A 19726-nucleotide genomic window follows, 5' to 3' on the forward strand; every position below is an offset into this window, starting at 1 on the left:
ACTGATACAAATAAATGAGTGTCAATTGCATGTCATACAAATCTAATTGGTCTGTTTTTAATTAAGGCTTTTGAAGATCAGTTTAAGGTTGTGTCCCTTAGAAGATTTTGATTTTTTCTAAATGGGAAGTAACCCACGCAATTAATTCTAAATGTAAGACAATTATATTTTTCAACACTGTAATAGGCTTCAATTTACTAAATAACTATTTAACACATTATCATACTGAATGTTTAATATTACGTACTTATACTGCTAACTTTACTGTCCGCTTAACAGATGTAATGGTCTGAACAGTGAGACATACATGCCAATTTAAAAAATTGCTAATTTGGATTATTTCATCTAAATTTGTGTATTTAAAAAAAAATATATATAAGGTTGAGTAAAGCAGTGTTTCTTCCAAACATTTTTATTCGGGGGGGGGGGGGGCACTGTTAAAAGTGTATATCTATATATATAAATTCCTTTCGTTCGTGGGGGGTAGAACCATTTGGCAGACGTCTTAAGTCTGTCTAGTAAAACTATTTGACAGACGTCTTAAGTCTGTCTAGTAGAACCATTTGGCAGACGTCTTAAGTCTGTCTAGTAGAACCATTTGGCAGACGTCTTAAGTCTGTCTAGTAGTCTGTCTAGTGGAACCATCAGACAGACGTCTTAATGAAGTCAACCTTGTAGAACCTGGAGCGGGCTGACCGTGATTTTACCTGAAGATAAAATCACACAGGTGCACAAACCGTGTAACGTAGGCACTCACCTCAGACTAATACGTTGCCTCTATTCCTCCATCCTGTCTAATCTCCTGGCTGAGGCATGCGGCGAGTGACTTTATTGCCACGCCAACAGGTTTCTCCGCTTGCTGTGTATTGCTAACTTCTATTTACAAATCTACTTAAAAGCAAAGCAATTCAATTTCTTCTTATCAAGTAATACATGTGTAAATGTTTTTTTCCTATTATTATTGTTTTTTTATATTACAATAATGACGTGATCGAATGGTATAGCATTTGGCTGCTCGCCAGAAGGTCTCGAGTTCGGATCTCACTTAGTACTCATACTGTAGGGCGTCCCTGAGTCCCCCAGCTCTGATGGGTACCTGACTTACGTTGGGGAAAGTAAAACCGGCTGGGCTTAGTGCTGACAACATTATCCGTTTATTTGCCGAGGCCAAAACACGTGTGTTATAAACAGTAACTCTACTTAATTAAGTTAAATAACAATAAAAAGAAACGTATTTTTGTGTTGGTCTTGTTTTAAAAACACCAAATAGAGTTTGTTGACACACCGAACCCCGTCTAAATCCGCCCTGCATCGCCACTGTGGTAGGGTGTGGTGTTAGTGTGATCCACGTGATTTGTGTCACGTGGCTCAATCACGTCGTTCACGTCACAGTTCTCTATAATTATTCTCTATAAAAGATTATCGTCAGCTAGACGTACAGTAAAATCATACCTATGAATTTTTTTACTATACATAAATAGACTCAAAGCTGTTATAATGCTAGCTATACATTTAATAGACACATACCAAGACAAAAACTAATGATAACACATAGTACATAATCAACATCAGTCATTACGTATTTTTAATTTACTGGTACATGTAATCACCACGATGCAGATATAATGTATAGGGTCTCATAAATTATTTATTTATGCTATAAAATGTACATAATAAGATGAGTCGAGTTATACATTTTTAATGCTTATAAACAATGTTCTTACCATTTCAGGTCAACTAGTGTGAAGCGATGGGCTATCTTTCTGTAGGCCGAGCCATAGCAGTCAGGCTGATGTTCACTGCGCATGGGCTGATTTCAATATGGCGGCTGACCTTAGCAACAAAAGAACAGAAATACTGGTATCTAGGTCTCGTTCTGTGCATCCTCCTGATCGAGATGACGGTCACGTTGTGTAAGAAAGCTGGACAAGAGTGGAAATGGTAAGCTACACATACACATAATGTAATGAGTAACTGTACACGTACTCATACACAAACACAATCATATTAAATTAAATCTATAATATAACGCTGGTGGTAGTGTGTCAGTCCGTCATTGCTATAGATCAGGGGTCTCCAAACTACGGCCCGCGGGCCGGATGCGGCCCGCGATGTCCTCTCATCCGGCCCGCGGAGATCTTTTTGTCCACGGAAAAAACGTTTGTTGGTGATGGCTGAGGAATTTGCCCAGAAAGATCAAGAAGAAACTGGCCCCCGAACTGAAATTTGATAGTTAATGCGGCCCTCGGACTGAAAAGTTTGGAGACCCCTGCTATAGATTTTGGAACCATAAAAATAAACATCGCACCATGCAGTGCTTTTCAGTGCATCGCATTGTCTTATTATTAGTGATAGAGTAGGGTTTGTTTATTTAATTGAATTTCTATGATTGCGTAAACAAAATTCATTGTTTACATACATAGTTGTTATGGTAGTAGTAAAAATGTAATATTCTTATAAAATAAGAATTTGTATCAATGTAATCATGTTTTAAATGTCCCATTAACTTATATATAACTAAATTTATGAACAGATAAATGTTTTAATTTTTTTTTCAAAACGTCTTGGGTCAATCATAGCAATTGTAGTAAATCCTAAACTTTTCTTTTTACCTTTCTGCCCATGCCAAGCCTGGTCGGTACGGCTAGTTTTGTAATATTTTAGAATAAAAAAAAACAGCGAAGTCGAGTCTTCCAACTTCACGCAGATCCGTCTAATGTCTGACGCTATAAAAACAAATTAAAAATCACTTGGCTAAAAATGAAATACCTGGGACCAATCTTCACGTACGGGGAGAAGGGCCGGGCTGGGGGGGAAGATTAAAGACAGGTTTCGTTATAAAACTGAAAGTGCAGAAGGTATTAGCGCAACGCCCGTGGATGGATTTTTTAAACTGCGGCAAAAAGTGCAACATAGCGCAAGGTTTTGGATTAAACGAGTGCACGTGCATTTGAAAGCACGTGCATTTAAAAACACGAGCGTAGGGGTGTATATGCTATCACTGTAGGGGTGTATAAGGTCATCATTGTAGGGGTGTATGAGCTCTCACTGTAGGGGTGTATAAGCTCGTCATTTTAGGGGTGTATAAGCTCGTCATTGTAGGGGTGTATAAGCTCGTCATTTTAGGGGTGTATAAGCTCGTCATTTTAGGGGTGTAGAGAATTTTTTTTCTGGCAACTAAATATTTTGAGAAAATCGACGCCCATTTTATCCATCCTCCTCTTGATGTTAAAATTATACCACTAAGTTAGCTACACATTTAGATCTGATGGCTCATGAACATTTCCCGGTTAAAATTTAAGGCGTATCCTAAATTGGGTCTAGGATAGGGAGGGAGACGCATGTTTTGTTTAAATCAAGGGTCTCCAAACTACGGCCCGCGGGCCGGATGCGGCCCGCGAAGTCCTCTCATCCGGCCCGCGGAGATCTTTTTGTCCACGGGAAAACCGTTAGTTTGTGATGATGAGGAACTTTGCCCAGAAAAATCAAAAACATCCCTGGAAGAAACTGGCCCCCGAACAGAAATTTGATATTTAATGCGGCCCTCGGACTGAAAAGTTTGGAGACCCCTGGTTTAAATCAATGTATATTGTCGAGCTATACATAAGAAATTTTGTCTCTGTGATTGTTTATGTGTAGTGCAATCATAGATTTGTAATCTCATCGCTGCAATAGGCCTGATTTAACTCACAAATGTGCACCAACGCAACTGAATAAATCCAGCCTCAAAATAAGGTTGATATGTTATTATTAGTTACACAGAAAAACCAGCACTTCAAATAATTTTAAAAAAAGAAAGAATGGCGGAGGCTTTATTTTATTTACTGCCATCAATCTAACCTCAGTGCCTTAAAACCCCAAGTGTTTTGGCTGAAAGGTCAAGGTCGCTTGAGAACCGACACAACAGCTGATGATTTAATCACAGGGAGTTTAAAAACTCGGCAATTTACCCAGTGCGAAATGCGTAAATTCTGTCTGGCGTTTTTCTAGTCGTTCCTTCCTCTTTGAGATTAAAATCACGGAGATTGATTTAGCGTGCGTATAACGGTGTGTAAAATACCGATAGCATCGTGAATACATTATCCCATAAACAACGCATACTTGAAAGCTAAAATTTAAAAAAAAATAATAATAAAAGTTGTTTTGGCTTTATTATTTTCGGGTCATAAACAGTGTATTTTCATGTGATTTCAGTGAAACTAAAATCTAAAATACTGATATCTTTGTCACACTAAATACATTTTGATCTCACTGTGTGGATTCTACAACGCTACAGTGCTAAATGTTTAAGATGAAAGCCTAACGCGAACACAATTAACCAGTAACAAGGCGACCATCTAATATGTAAGCCAACCAATAACAGGGTCAACATTTAATATGTGCTTCATTACGGTAATCTACTCACAACTAATTCCATGTGGTGCCCTAATTCAGTGGTCGACAATATGTGGCTACACGGCTGCATGCGGCTCAACATGTACACACGGCCCTATAACTGTATGCGGCTCAATATGTACATACGGCTGTGTGGCTGTATGCGGCTTAAAGAATGTATGCAAGTAGTCCGTCTTGTTAATTTACGTCAGTTAATTATATACTGATGTGAAATAGGGGATGGCGTAATATAGATATGGTATCCGAACTCAGGCAGTTTCCATTATTTTTTAAATATCAGATTTAATATAACATCATGTGACGCTCCCTGAATCATCATCGTCTGTTCACGTTCCTGCCCAAGATACATGGTGCAGATGAAGTAGATTTCTGTTTCAGTGGCCACGGCATACAAGAGAATAGTGTGGTCAGCACTATGCCAAGCCGAATTTGTTTCCCTCACGTGAGTCATGTGCCCATCTAAGCTGGATATACTCAGGGACGTATTACAGACTTGAGCCCTGGATCCGATCTCGAGACTTTCAGGTTAGCAGTCGTGAGGTCTACCACCCGACCACTCCGTCCTATTCCCTGGATCCCTGAATAGTTTGACCAGAATTAATGTATACATGTCTTGTTATCCAAATAACACTGCAAGCCTATTTTCTCTTAACCTACTACTTACAACCGCCAAGAAATTTTTTAAAATGTTTGAACGATCGTAGTTTTTCTTGCATGAATTCACAGACTACCACCTGCAACAATGAGCACATTTTGAGAACCACTAGCCGCCCTGGTTGCGTGGGAACCAAAACGTAATCTATTTATAAAATTAGCCATTCACTGATTGTGTGCAGGCGGTGCATCAGTACTGATACGATTGTGTTTACCACGCGCTGGAAGAAAACAGCGCCCCCTCATTAAAATTTAGAGTAGCCTCCACTTTTCTAACTTCATTGACTCGTAGTTTTCGTAGGTCATGGCGTTTTATTGTCGATGAGTGTTATGATAAAGTGGGTGAATAGGGGTTAAAGACTTGAAGAGATAGTCGCGATAGGACGGGCGAATAAGGGTTAAAGGATTTAACTGAGAGTTACGATAGAGTTGGGTGATTGAGGGTTAAACACTTTAACCGCGCTAATGCAACTAATGAAGCGAAATGCGCAGATTAAAATGTTAAGGGAAACACGATCTAAGCTTTTGATTGGTTGATCTTGAAACGTACAATTAGATTGTTAAAACATCACAACTAAGTGCACTTTACATAAAGTTGCTTTCACTTTTTAAAGTGTTTGCTGAATTCTAAATCTATCAAAAGAGTTGTAACTGTTTAAAATTAAAACTCGTGTAAAAATGTTGGTGCTTTTATTTCACAAACTCCGCCCTAAACAGCTAGTCACCTGCACATAAAGTGATTAATGTCAATTTAGAGTCAGACATAAGATTTACATGCTCGAGCAGCCCACCCACACCCCCTCGACCCCCTCCAGTAGAAAATACACCCACAAAACTCCACCCACAGTTATTTCCACTACCCCCCCCCCCCCGTTCACTAAAAGCGCATCTATATATATAATTCTCTTCTTGGATATCCTAGAAAACACCAAGCTGTAAACGCGCCTAGCAGCCCCCTCTCTTCCTCTCTAAGCATATCCCTACCACCCCCACCCCCATATGGTCTGGTGAGCTGTGGTTCACGCTAAATGTTTACAATCGTAGAGCCGGGTTTAGTGACGGCTATTAGAGGCAGATAATTTAGTTTAAAAACATTTTAAATTTTTAGGTAACTAAGAATTGCGTGAAATATTGATTAATATTGATAATTTAAAAAAAAAAGTTCAATTAACATCTAATTAAGTCAAATTTTATCTCACATTTCATTGTCATTGAGTGAAAAGTTTGAAATAAATCGGTCAAAAAGAAATGATATTATTTTGAGAAATCGGAAAAAGCGTAACGTACTGCTATAAGAACAAACATATAGGCCTACTATATGTAGTTTCTTTTACCTAACTGAAACGATACTAAGTCAAAGTTCGAACACTCCTATGTGTCGATAGAATTTAAACTGTAGCCTAACGGACCGTAAACGACCCGCGGTTCAGTTCTGCGAACACTCCTATGTGCCGATAGAATTTAAACTGTAGCCTGGCGGAGCAGTGAACGACCCGCGGGTCAGCGAACACTCCCTTGCTCATTATCTGCCGTGGCACTTATCAGCCAGCAATCGGAGCTTGCAGTAATTGGCCTGTGGGTAATTTATTACAGCTTACCTTTCCAACCTAGATTGAGCTGTGGGTAATTTATTACAGCTTACCTTTCCAACCTAGATTGGCCTGTGGGTAATTTATTACAGCTTACCTTTCCAACCTAGATCTTGAATGGATCCATCCCGCTCCACCCCACCCACATCCCCACCCTTCGCATCCATCCACGGTGTAAGACATGCACCTTTATTTTATTTTTACACTCTTCTTCTTCTTCGTTCTTAAATGTTGGACGGAATTTCCAAAAAAAAAAGGAACTACAACGCAGAAGTTGTTTGATTTTCGGAGTTTTCTTAACTGTATGGGATGCTATCCCAACTATCGTATCTTATCTGTTCGGGGATTCGAACTCAGGACATTTCGGTTTAGCAACCATGAGCTTTGACACTCTGATAGTTTGTTTGCTGATGTCGAAGTTTTACTTAGAGTATTGCAAGTTTAAACTCTAGAAAACTGGCTGCTAGCTACAATATAAGACGTAAAATTGCTTAGATTAAAGTTAAAAAAAAATGTTTCAGCCAAATAGGAAAAAAATAATTCAATGTCACAAATCTTAGTGTTTTACTTTGAGAAAGTGGTACGTTTTAGATTTAGGACTTTTTTTTAAGAGCTAGCGTCTTTCTATAAAACTATTAGAGTTAACGCTAATGTTTATAAAGTTTAGAGCTAGTACTACAAAATATAAAGTAGCCAGCACCATCCACAAATTACAGGCTTCGTCTCCTGGTATAAATGACTCAATCCATAAGAGAAATTGCTTTCAGTCACTCCGGTTTGGAGTTTGGAGGGCACACGTCCACATTCCTTCCCCCACCCTCCCCGCCCCCTTACCCAAGACGAAAAATAACTATTTATATAGAAAATATCTACTTTAACCAGTGTTCCACCCCCCCCCCCAGTATAATTTTAAATGCCCCCTCCCCTCATTCGGAGAAATTTTTAAAAAAAAAACCCTGAACGTGGCGCATGCGGCAACTGTTGATTGGCCGTGAATTCAACTCATAACCTCCAACACTTGATTTGTTTTGCCTTTGTTCGACATTTTCCACACACCCTTGGCAAGAATTGTTCCGGATTTTCCCAGTCTGCCGTTCACAACACAGACACAAAACTCAATGCAAATAAAAGCCACCGAAATTGCGATATCGCGTTCTAACAGTTATTGCCCCTGTGTTGGGTTCGTCTCAAATGTCTGCTTCGGTTATTGCCCCTGATCCGTTTCCCTTCATTACGTCTTCGAGTTACTCTCTGAAACAGGGGAGGCAATTTAGTAACAGGGGCCATAATTACACACAAGAAATAACAGCTTTTATTGTTTTGGGAGTTCATTCTTCATTAGCTCTCTCAAAACAGTGAGGTTATACAAACAATTTTTTTGGTTTTAATTTTTTTTTTAAATTGTTTTTGGTAAACACTCGTTTCTGTTACATAAACAATCGTTTAGTAAAACTTGTTTATGTAATATTTTACACAGATTTTTGTTCTTTTTTATTGACGACTTGTCTTCTTAAATTTTGAATAGGCATAAAAGACTTTATTTAAACACCTCAATTTTGTTCAAAGCATGTGTGACGCCCCCATTTTTTTTACAGGTTCTGTGTTAGTGTATTCATTTACCTGATGTGTATAGTCCCCCATCTTTTCTTACAGGTTCTGTCCTAGTGTGTTCATCTACCTGATGTGTCCCCCAAATTTTCTTACAGGTTCTGCCCTAGTGTGTTCATCTACCTGATGTGTATAGTCCCCCACCTTTTCTTACAGGTTCTGCCCTAGTGTGTTCATCTACCTGATGTGTCTCCTACTTACAGGTTCTGTCCTAGTGTGTTCATCTACCTGATGTGTCCCCCACATTTTCTTACAGGTTCTGCCTTAGTGTGTTCATCTACCTGATGTGTCCCCACCTTTTCTTACAGGTTCTGCCCTAGTGTGTTCATCTACCTGATGTGTATAGTCCCCCACCTTTTCTTACAGGTTCTGCCCTAGTGTGTTCATCTACCTGATGTGTCTCCTACTTACAGGTTCTGTCCTAGTGTGTTCATCTACCTGATGTGTCCCCCACATTTTCTTACAGGTTCTGCCTTAGTGTGTTCATCTACCTGATGTGTCCCCACCTTTTCTTACAGGTTCTGCCCTAGTGTGTTCATCTACCTGATGTGTCCCCACCTTTCCTTACAGGTTCTGTCCTAGTGTGTTCATCTACCTGCTGTGTCTACACCTTTTCTTACAGGTTCTGCCCTGGTGTGTTCATCTACCTGATGTGTCTACACCTTTTCTTACAGGTTCTGCCCTGTTGTGTTCATCTACCTGATGTGTCCCCACCTTTTCTTACAGGTTCTGCCCTAGTGTGTTCATCTACCTGATGTGTCCCCACCTTTTCTTACAGGTTCTGCCCTAATGTGTTCATCTACCTGATGTGTATAGTCCCCCACCTTTTCTTACAGGTTCTGCCCTAGTGTGTTCATCTACCTGATGTGTCTCCTACTTACAGGTTCTGTCCTAATGTGTTCATCTACCTGATGTGTATAGTCCCCCAACTTTTCTTACAGGTTCTGTCCTAGTGTGTTCATGTACCTGATGTGTCCCCACCTTTTCTTACAGGTTCTGCCCTAGTGTGTTTATCTACCTGATGTGTCCCCTACTTACAGTTTCTGCCCTAGTGTGTTCATCTTTCTGATGTGTCCCCACCTTTTCTTACAGGTTCTGCCCTAGTGTGTTTATCTACCTGATGTGTCCCCTACTTACAGTTTCTGCCCTAGTGTGTTCATCTACCTGATGTGTCCCACCTTTTCTTACAAGTTCTGCCCTAGTGTGTTTATCTACCTGATGTGTCTCCTACTTACAGGTTCTGTCCTAGTGTGTTCATCAACCTGATGTGTCCCGACCTTTTCTTACAGGTTCTGTCCTAGTGTGTTCATCAACCTGATGTGTCCCCCACGTTTTCTTACAGGTTCTGCCCTAGTGTGTTCATCTACCTGATGTGTCCCCACCTTTTCTTACAGGTTCTGCCCTAGTGTGTTCATCTACCTGATGCGTCCCCCACCTTTTCTTACAGGTTCTGTCCTAGTGTGTTCATCTACCTGATGCGTCCCCCACCTTTTCTTACAGGTTCTGCCCTAGTGTGTTCATCTACCTGATGCGTCCCCCACCTTTTATTACAGGTTCTGCCCTAGTGTGTTCATCTACCTGATGCGTCCCCCACCTTTTCTTACAGGTTCTGTCCTAGTGTGTTCATCTACCTGATGTGTCTCCTACTTGCAGGTTCTGCCCTAGTGTGTTCATCTACCTGACGTGTATAGCCCCCCCCCCCACCTTTTCTTACAGGTTCTGCCCTAGTGTGTTCATCTACCTGATGTGTCCCCCACCTTTTCCTACAGGTTCTGCCCTAGTGTGTTCATCTACCTGATGTGTCCCCCACCTTTTCTTACAGGTTCTGCCCTAGTGTGTTCATGTACCTGATGTGTCCCGACCTTTTCTTACAGGTTTTGCCCTAGTGTGTTCATCTACCTGATGTGTCCCCCACCTTTTCTTACAGGTTCTGCCCTAGTGTGTTCATCTACCTGATGTGTCCACACCTTTTCTTACAGGTTGTGCCCTAGTGTGTTCATCTACCTGATGTGTTCCCATACTTACAGGTTCTGCCCTAGTGTGTTCATCTACCTGATGTGTCCCACCTTTTCTTACAGGTTCTGTCCGAGTGTGTTCATCTACCTGATGTGTCTCCTACTTACAGGTTCTGCCCTAGTGTGTTCATCTACCTGATGTGTATAGTTCCGACCATTTGGTTCCTGGAACTACACGAGCTGGAGAAGAGGCTGCAGTCCAACTACAGTGCCGCAGAGACAGCAAGAAACGCAACAAAAGAGGAGCTGACAGCTGACTTAGGTTCTCCCTTAGGGGTAAAAAAATTTTAATTTTAAACACATTTTATAGTTAACACTATTAATGTGAGATTTATAGCGTTTTTCCTTTTAAAGAAAAGAAAAATATTAAACAGTGTTTTTTTTTTCATTTTGGGAAACATATTGATGGGAACATTTAGTCGGGGGTAGAAATGGATTTGGTTATTCTTTTCTAGGTTTAATAGTCAGGGCAGGTTTGTTTGTTTGAATCCCACTTTGATTCTGCACAATAAATGTTTGATGTGGCTTTATAAGGGAGAAGTAGGCAGAGAAGCAGTGAGAGAAGTAGTGAGAGAAGGAGGGAGAGAAGTAGTGAGAGAAGTAGTGAGAGAAGTAGTGAGAGAAGTAGTGAGAGAAGTAGTGAGAGAAGAAGTGAGAGAAGTAGTGAGAGAAGGAGGAAGAGAAGTAGTGAGAGAAGTAGTGAGAGAAGTAGTGAGAGAAGGAGGGAGAGAAGGAGGGAGAGAAGTAGTGAGAGAAGGAGGGACGGAATGAATGAGGCGTGTCCCTATATTTAAAAATATTTGAAATGTTAAAATATAAAATAGAAACTCTATGCGTAGATCTGAAGGCATACGTGTGTAAAAATAAAATTTTCTCATTTGAAATTCTACTTTAAAATATTGCAATTTCCGAGCTTATATAATTTGAATTATTTAAGTTTAATCCTAATATATAATTCCCCATGTGCGCACTTCTCTCTCTCTGTCCGCAAAATATTTTCGCCGGACATCACGTCAGAATCGGCAGCGATATATGAAGAACTTTTTACGGACTTTTGTTGAAAATAATATGTTAGATGTTTTAAATGTATAACCACAATTTTATTTAAAGAAGAAAAATAAAAAATAAAGGCGTATTCGAATGTAGAGAAACAGTATTATTTATGCAACCGGAAAAGTGTATAAACTTGGGACAAGAATGCATTTAACAATGAAGTCGCTTATTGTTTACACTAACACACTAAAACAAGAGCACGAAACTGATGACGTCATCTTCCGAGTTTAGAATTTTTTAAAATGAACTATTTCATTCAAATATGATTTAGAGCTATGTACGCTATGAAATGTAGACTACACAATACGATATTCTCGGCCTAAACTTAAAAAAATTATTTTATCTATTTGGGTTCTAGATCTAGAGATTCTAGATCTAGACTAGATCTAAATCTACGCTACGTCGCTAAGATCTATTCTAGATCTAGATTTAGGCTCTATCTACTGTAGAATCTATTCCAAAAATAAATTTCTATAATAAACTTTTTCAGGACTTAAATATTTTATAGAAATTTTTGTTTGTTTAGCAATGAAACTGGCTAATTTTGGGTAAAAAAAATAATTTGAAAAATAGGCATATTCGTTTAAGTTATTTTTTTAAACACTTCTTTTATTCTCCACATTTTAAATTAGCTGAGATGATAGTGTACTTGATACCAGACAGGTGGTGCTGGATCAAGACACACCAAGTCAAACCTAATTTTTTTTTTTTTTATGTGAATCTTCCTATTTTAGACTATAAAGAGAAGAACTACTTTGGAAATCTTTGTTTATCTATGCAATTTGCTAATCTCTATAATATATGAAGCAAAGTTGTCGGATGCCCGACATCGGGCACTTCCCGGCGCCGCAGGCGCTTCAAATTTGGCAGGATTTTGCCTTGGGGCGACAGAACACGGGGGCCGGTGCCGGTTGGCCTAAAGGTCTACGATGAGGGGGTCAAAACAGACCTCGACTGACCGGCGCCTTATATGAGCTATAAATCGAAAAAAAATTGTCCACGTAGGAACCTCTTCATAACTCCTGAGGTCGTAGACCGACCCTCGGGCGAATTAATTAAGCATTCAAATTCTCAATGTTTTTGAAAGCCTAAGCGAAGCTGGGCAGCATGCCTAGTATAGACTAGTGCACAATCTTGAGTAAAATGAGGTCCTTAGAATAAATAATTTTCGGACTTGAAGTTTGCGCCTGCAAATACTTTTGTATATTATTACTCCGCTTTTAATCCAATCCAGGTGGAAATAACTTGGATACGAACATCGTTCACGACTTTCAAATATAGTGTTTAAATAAATAATTTTTTACTCCGAGCATGTTAAAGCTAATTTACATTTCCGAGCCAGAAATTTCCGTCAAATTGTTATTTCTTGGTGTAAAAATAAAATTAAAAAAAAAACCTGCTTAGAGCAGATGTTTATGTTGCTAGATCGTCGGAGTTGTCTCGCATCGTTTGGTGCAGCACGCGCCGGTGTGACGTCAGTATCAACGGTAATTATCATCCAGCGCGCGCTCTGGAAATAGCTCGAAAAATATTGGAAGAATAAATATGTTATTAAAAATGTTGTAGTACAGCCTGGATTAGAAAAAAAAAACGCTTTAATGCGAAAATCTGGAAGATTAATTATGTCGTGTTGCAATGGTTTTTGTACATGTGTGTACACTAGGGCATTTGGTTCACGGCTAGAGAACAATTTCATCTATTTTATTTCTCTAATATGTGTCACATACTAATTATGGTAGCATCTAAGCTTACAACTGTTGAGAATGTAGTTCAGAAAATTAGCGTTCGTGTATTTAATGTCTTTTGTTACAGTATTTTAATGTCATACAACACATGCCATACAACAAATGTCATATAACAAATGTTATAAATAATTGTAATACAATAGTTATCATACAAAACATGCCATACAAAACATGCCATACAACAAATGTTATACAACAATTAATGTCTGATAACAAATGTATTTTAACAAATGCCATACAACAAACGCCGCTTAAGTTAAAATCCCCAACATTTTCTTTCTGAAGGTCCAAATCACCATCGGCATTCCCATCAGGCTGTCGTCTGACGAGTGGATCCGAACCCTGGAACAACTGCTGCTGCTGATCCTGATCCTGGGCCGCTGGTTCCTGCCCAAGGGCAAGCTGACCCACGACCAGCTGTCACAGCTACTGCTGGTCTACATCGGCACGGCTGCGGACATTGTCGAATTCTTTGAGGCTTTCAAGGAGGAGACGGTATGGTTTACTTTGTACTGGTGATAGTAGCGGTATGGTTTACTTTGTACTGGTGGTCGGGGCGGTATGGTTTACTTTGTACTGGTGGTAGGGGCGGTATGGTTTACTTTGTACTAGTGGTCGGGGTGGTATGGTTTACTTTGTACTAGTGGTCGGGGTGGTATGGTTTACTTTGTACTGGTGATAGTAGCTGTATGGGTTACTTCGTACTGTCGATAGACTTGATATTGATTACTTTGTACTGGTGATAGTAGTGGTATGGTTTACTTTGTACTGGTGATAGTAGCGGTATGGTTTATTGTGTACTGATGGTCGGTGCGGTATGGTTTACTTTGTACTGGTGATAGTAGTGGTATGGTTTACTTTGTACTGGTGATAGTAGCGGTATGGTTTATTGTGTACTGATGGTCGGTGCGGTATGGTTTACTTTGTACTGGTGATAGTAGTGGTATGGTTTACTTTGTACTGGTGATAGTAGCGGTATGGTTTATTGTGTACTGATGGTCGGTGCGGTATGGTTTACTTTGTATTGGTGATAGTGGCGGCACTTTGTACTGGTGGTAGTAGGGGTATTGATTACTTTGTACTAGCGATAGACTCGATATGGATTGCTTTATAGTTTACATTTTACTTGTGATATAAACAGTATGGTTTACTTTGTACTCATGATGGTCGCGAATTTGATTTAATTATATTAAACTCGGTAAAAAATAAAATAATAGTTAAAGCGACCAGCCAAACCGCAGCGGCCGGGTTAATGAGATGGATCAGCTCGTTATTGTTGACATGGGCCATTAATTTGTGTACATCGTTATCTGAGATCAGAGGTGTAGCCACGGGAGGGCTTGTGGTGAGGCCGCTTGAAAGCCAATGGAAGTGGGGGTGGGGGGGGGGGCAAAACTAAGGTATCGTCCAATTTGTAAAAAAAAAAAAATTCTTAGGCCAAACAATGAACATTGAAGATTTTGATTATCGTATGTTTCAATACCACAGTGCAACAATGTGTCGTTTTAAAAATAATTGTCTCCACCTCGAGAGTTTTATAGGCCGATGCCAGTTGTTTAGAGTATTTTTGTAGGCCGTTGACATTAGTTTAGTGTATATTTTATTGGTCGATGCCACTGTTTTTTTTTTTGTATTTTTATAGTCCGATGCCACTAGTAAAGTGTTTTTTGTATGATGTAAAAATATTTCGACCAGTTATTCCTGGATACGTCTTCACGATACAGCTCTAGCACGGCTGTCTGTGTGGGCTTATATCAGACACATCTTAAATATTTCTTTTTTTTAACCGCTTCGAAGGAATGTTTAAACCTTACAAAAATACGCAGGTTAAACTTTAAAGTTTCCAATAAAGATGCAACAAAAATAAGAAAAAAATATAATTTTATTATGAAAGCCACTTGGTAGCGTCAACGTATGATACATTGAACTCTTTATAAAGGTTCCCCCATTTAAAAAAAAAAAATTAAAAGAATGTAAACAAACTTCATCCATCATTCTTTGCGCACTTTGGAAAACACATCAAAAAATTGATACCTTTCTCCAAATGTGCTTCTTTTGTAGCCAGGGAACTGTTTACACCAACCCTGTTTTAAATGCTATGTTGTTAGAGACTTGAACTATTTTTATTTTCTCGTATTTGGACTGGCGGTTTATTCAGAGCATATATTCTTTAAATAAACTTACAATTTGAAAAAAAAAGAACTTTGAAAATATTTTTATCAAACATGGCCACTGAAAGAAAATAAGTAAGTATAGGGCAGAGTTAGTTTATATTATGTTTATTTTGAATGTTTATCTCAATGATTGTTTGATAAAAACTTACTGGTTGAATCTTCGTTAATTTAGGTTCACTCGATTTAAAATTTAAAGTGTGCTAAGTAGAACAAATATATTTATAAATATTGATTCGTGTTATTTGTAAATATTGACGATACTTTTATACTGATCCATTTTTTAAAATATCTCCTTGTTTTAATCCTTCATGCAGGTGAGCAAAAATGAACTTCTTTGCATGGTCATTCTCGGCATTTGGTCTCTCAGCCTGATCCAGTTCTCGCTGGTTCTAACCGCCACGCGGGTCAGGAGGGACCGGAGTGGCCTCGTTCCGGTCAGCCATCTCGCCGGCTACGACGGCTGCTGTAACCCGGATGTGTACGGCATCATCATCTCTATATGTCTGCAAGACCTGCCCTTCCTCGTGCTGCGAATGCTGCTCATATTCAAATACAACGTGCTCAGCTACACGAACATGTTCTTCACGTGCAAGAACACCATCGTCATCGTTCTACTCATCTACCGTCTCATCGTCGTGCAGATAGAGCGAAAAAAAGCCGCGGAGTTGGAGGACACGGCTGGGTACATGCTGCCGAGGTACTGCTCCTCGCCGGCCATCTTTGAACAGAACGTCAGACGACAGAACAAGGGGCGTGGTGCCGATTCCATCTCGCTCAGCACCAGTAACACACTGAGCACGTGCAGCACCAGGGGAAGTAACAAATCCACACGCATCGTCAACAAACCCTTCGGCTCGTGCAATAACATCTATGACGTCAGGGCCACAGCCTCAACGAAAAACAACAACCACTACAACGTCGCCAGAACGTTGGATGACCTACATTCGGTTGTTTAATCCTGGATGTGAAACATGGATGACCTACATTCGGTTGTTTAATGCCGGAAGTGAAGTATGGATGACCTACATTCGGTTGTTTAATCCCGGAAGTGAAGCATGGATGACCTACATTCGGTTGTTTAATCTCGGAAGTGAAGCATGGATGACCTACATTCGGTTGTTTAATCTCGGAAGTGAAGCATGGATGACCTACATTCGGTTGTTTAATCTCGGAAGTGAAGCATGGATGACCTACATTCGGTTTTGATACCGAAAGTGAGGCAAGGATGACCTATATTCGGTTGTTAAGCCCAGAAGTGATGCATGTCTTTCAAAAAAATATTTGGCACTGGAATACACAGTTTATTCAGAATTTTCGACATGATCCTGTTCAATAGTTTCGTTTTAACGAATATTTAAATAACTTAGAATGTTTTAGTTACCCTGATCTATAAACTGAGGCATTACTAGGTCAAGGTCAACGTAAATACAAAGAGCTCCAAGAATAGGCCCGTATCATGTTGTTTGCAATCAAACAACACAATTTCTGAAAAGGAAATAAAACAACTTCATCTGACTATTAGATTGGCAAGGGGCGAAATATTGATCGGGCGACAAAAACGTATCAAAATGAAACTCTTTTGTAGACATATTGATCGGGATCGATCAATGGAATGTTTTACGGTATCTGAGTAGCCAGCACTGAAGCAGGCTACTCAATATCAGAAATTGTTTTACTGTAAGTTCATGTTTCTTTAGTACAACCAACAGTTCAAAAAATGGTCTAGTGAATTCAAATATTATGTATTTTTATCGTATACATTTTTGTTGTCACGATGTAGACTTACTTGTAATTATTAATGTAAAGAATAATTTTGCTAAACGACAAAGAATGGTCTGATAATGATAATGTCGCAATTAGGCTAGTATCATCACGCTCATTGTTGTGGTTTAGAGTTGATGAAATTAGTGTTAGCGTGAATGTTAGTGGGACCACTAGAAGCTGCTAACACATTGTTGTTGCTGTTTTACTTGTTGAAATAGCCCAAAATAGAACAGATACGGTCACGCTGAAATGTCAAAAGCTTCAACAGAATGGGAATCTACGAGAAATTGTATAATTTTCAGGTTGATATGTGCACCTTCCCTTTCTGTTGAAGCTGCTGACATTTTCACTATATATATATATATATATATATATATATATATATATATATATATATATATATATATAGTTAAAACGAACTTATCACATAGATTTAGATCACAATAACTAATTGGCATTAAACATATTTTGTTTTAACACCACATAACTTCAAACTAATTCACATTCTGAATCATCTCTTTAAAGTTTAAAACATTTAAAATGTCCTTGTTGTGTGAAAGTGACAAAAATGTTGCCTGTTGAGTCAATATAGATGCTTCATCAAGTCAAAAAGAATATGTCAAGTCAACACGTTTTTAAGGCAATTCTTTGACAGCTTTCATTTTGTGTAAACTCTGGGGAGAGGTACAAACAACTTGATTTTTTAAATAAAAACTCATATTTTAAACAATTCTTACGTAATTCTGTTGCGTAAAAACTTTTAAAAGTTCTAAACCAAAATATTTTGTGAATATAATTTCAACTTTTTAAAAATATTATTTACCTCTATCTCCTACTGTCACATTTTGTTAGAAGTTAGTAATTCCCCAACCGTAAAGGTCACTGATCCATGAAGAACAATGTTGCTGGAGTCTAATTCTCCTGGCTATTGTCTAAACATGACGGATCTGTCACAACAATTGCCTTAAAGAATTTGGTTCTTCTTTCAACATAATTAACATTTTCTCTAATATAATTAATGTTCTCTATCACCATGATTGTAAACATGCTTGCTAGATTGATATGAAGCATGAAGAAATGATGGTCTCTAAAAACAAACTGCCAATAAGTTAAAAACACTTTTGTTCCATTTTATACATTTAATTTTATTGATAGAAGTATTGTAATTTATTTTGGCCTATGATTAATTATTGGAAGTGTATACATCTAATGATTGTGCTGAAATTTGAAATACAATGAGACAGCAAAAAAAATGTATTGGTTGTGTACGCAGGCATGAAACAAAATATGGTTTTCATTTTAAAAAATTAATTACATAAACAATATTATTTTTAAAAAATAATGGCATTTAAAGTTAGTTTACAACTTTTTATCACATATTCTTTGACATAGAAAAAAGAAGATAATGCAAACATCAAAATGACTGTAAAATTGTTGTATATGAAGGCAAGGACTAGATTAAAACTAGCCGAAAAAAAGAATAATATAATTCTATATATTTTTAACTGTAATATTGATAAATAATATTACTATAAATATTACTATAAAATTTAGATTGTTAAATCAATTACAATTGAATTTTTAACACATTTTTTTTAATGTGTACCTTTGCATTTAATTTTAAAACTTAAAAACTGCATTTAATGAATTAAGTAGTGTAAAGATGTCTAGTAATTTTTAAAAATTGTACTTAATGTTATAAAGATTTTTAAGAATGCCTATAAAATTAAAATATGCATACATATCATATAATGTAAGGTAAAATTATCAGTTCTTTTAGAGCTAAATTGATAAATAATATAATAAATGATATATTTTTAAAAAATAGGCATCACAAGGCAACACTTAAGCTACACCAGCTCTCTGTTATTCCATGTAACATCTATATCACAGAACATGATTTCAATTTAAATAATGCAATCACCAATCTTTTGAAAAAACTCATAGCCACTTTCATTTTCTCGGCAATCTAAAGCACTGATAAAAAAATTACAATGTGGCACTTGAAAAAACCGACTTTAGAACAAGATATATTCTCTTCATGATTTATATAAAGCAATCAATAAATACCCTTTCTCCCATTCAACAAAAGCAAAGTTGTAAACCCAGTCAAAAACAAGTGCAAATTATTTATTCAATTATTAAACAGATTGTTAAAAAAAAAAAAGAAAAAAATGTGAATTGCAGCTAGGATGATATGAAAGGTGGCACTTATTGTATAAAGCAATAATTTACAAGACTAACAACATTTTAATAACATGATTTATAGAAAGATTTATTTTCTTTCAGTAAATAAACTAAATATTATTTTAAAATGTGTTGTGATGATGTGGTAGAGTGGTTGCAAGAAATAGAATTTTTTTGTAATTGAATTCTAAGGCAAAAATATTTTGGCAACATTTGAATTGACTAAAATTAATTCATTTTAAGTATTAATGATTTTCAATTATTACTAGTGCTACTCATATATTTTAAATTATGTAAAATGAATTTTGCTCTATATATTGTTTGTAAATTATGTTTAACTTTTAAAATATAATAAAATTTTCAAAGTTTATTCTTTATTTTACAGGGAAAAAAAATATTTTTATACTTTTAACTATGTATTAATTAAAGTACCTTCTAATACATTTTAAGTAATGAGGTTAAATCGACTGCCAATAAAAGAAAAAACAACCCTTATCATCAACATTAGTCTCCCTTGGGTTGAAGCCCCTGCTGGTTTGACA

At 37.6% G+C, this 19726-nt stretch overlaps 1 protein-coding gene across 1 annotated transcript; it reads left to right on the forward strand.

Moving 5' to 3' along the window:
* Positions 1 to 1743: 1743 nt before the first annotated feature.
* On the forward strand, positions 1744 to 16189 carry LOC131932349 (transmembrane protein 26-like). Its single transcript, XM_059289252.1, has 4 exons — positions 1744 to 1941; positions 10372 to 10537; positions 13345 to 13554; positions 15548 to 16189. Exons 1-4 carry the CDS (start codon positions 1751 to 1753, stop codon positions 16187 to 16189), a joined length of 1209 nt encoding a protein of 402 aa, XP_059145235.1. The 5' UTR covers positions 1744 to 1750.
* The last annotated feature ends 3537 nt before the right edge of the window (positions 16190 to 19726 follow it).

This window comes from Physella acuta, unplaced genomic scaffold, assembly GCF_028476545.2.
Source record: "Physella acuta isolate Inbredline_101_S28 unplaced genomic scaffold, ASM2847654v3 ptg002143l, whole genome shotgun sequence".
Classification (NCBI taxonomy): domain Eukaryota; kingdom Metazoa; phylum Mollusca; class Gastropoda; family Physidae; genus Physella; species Physella acuta.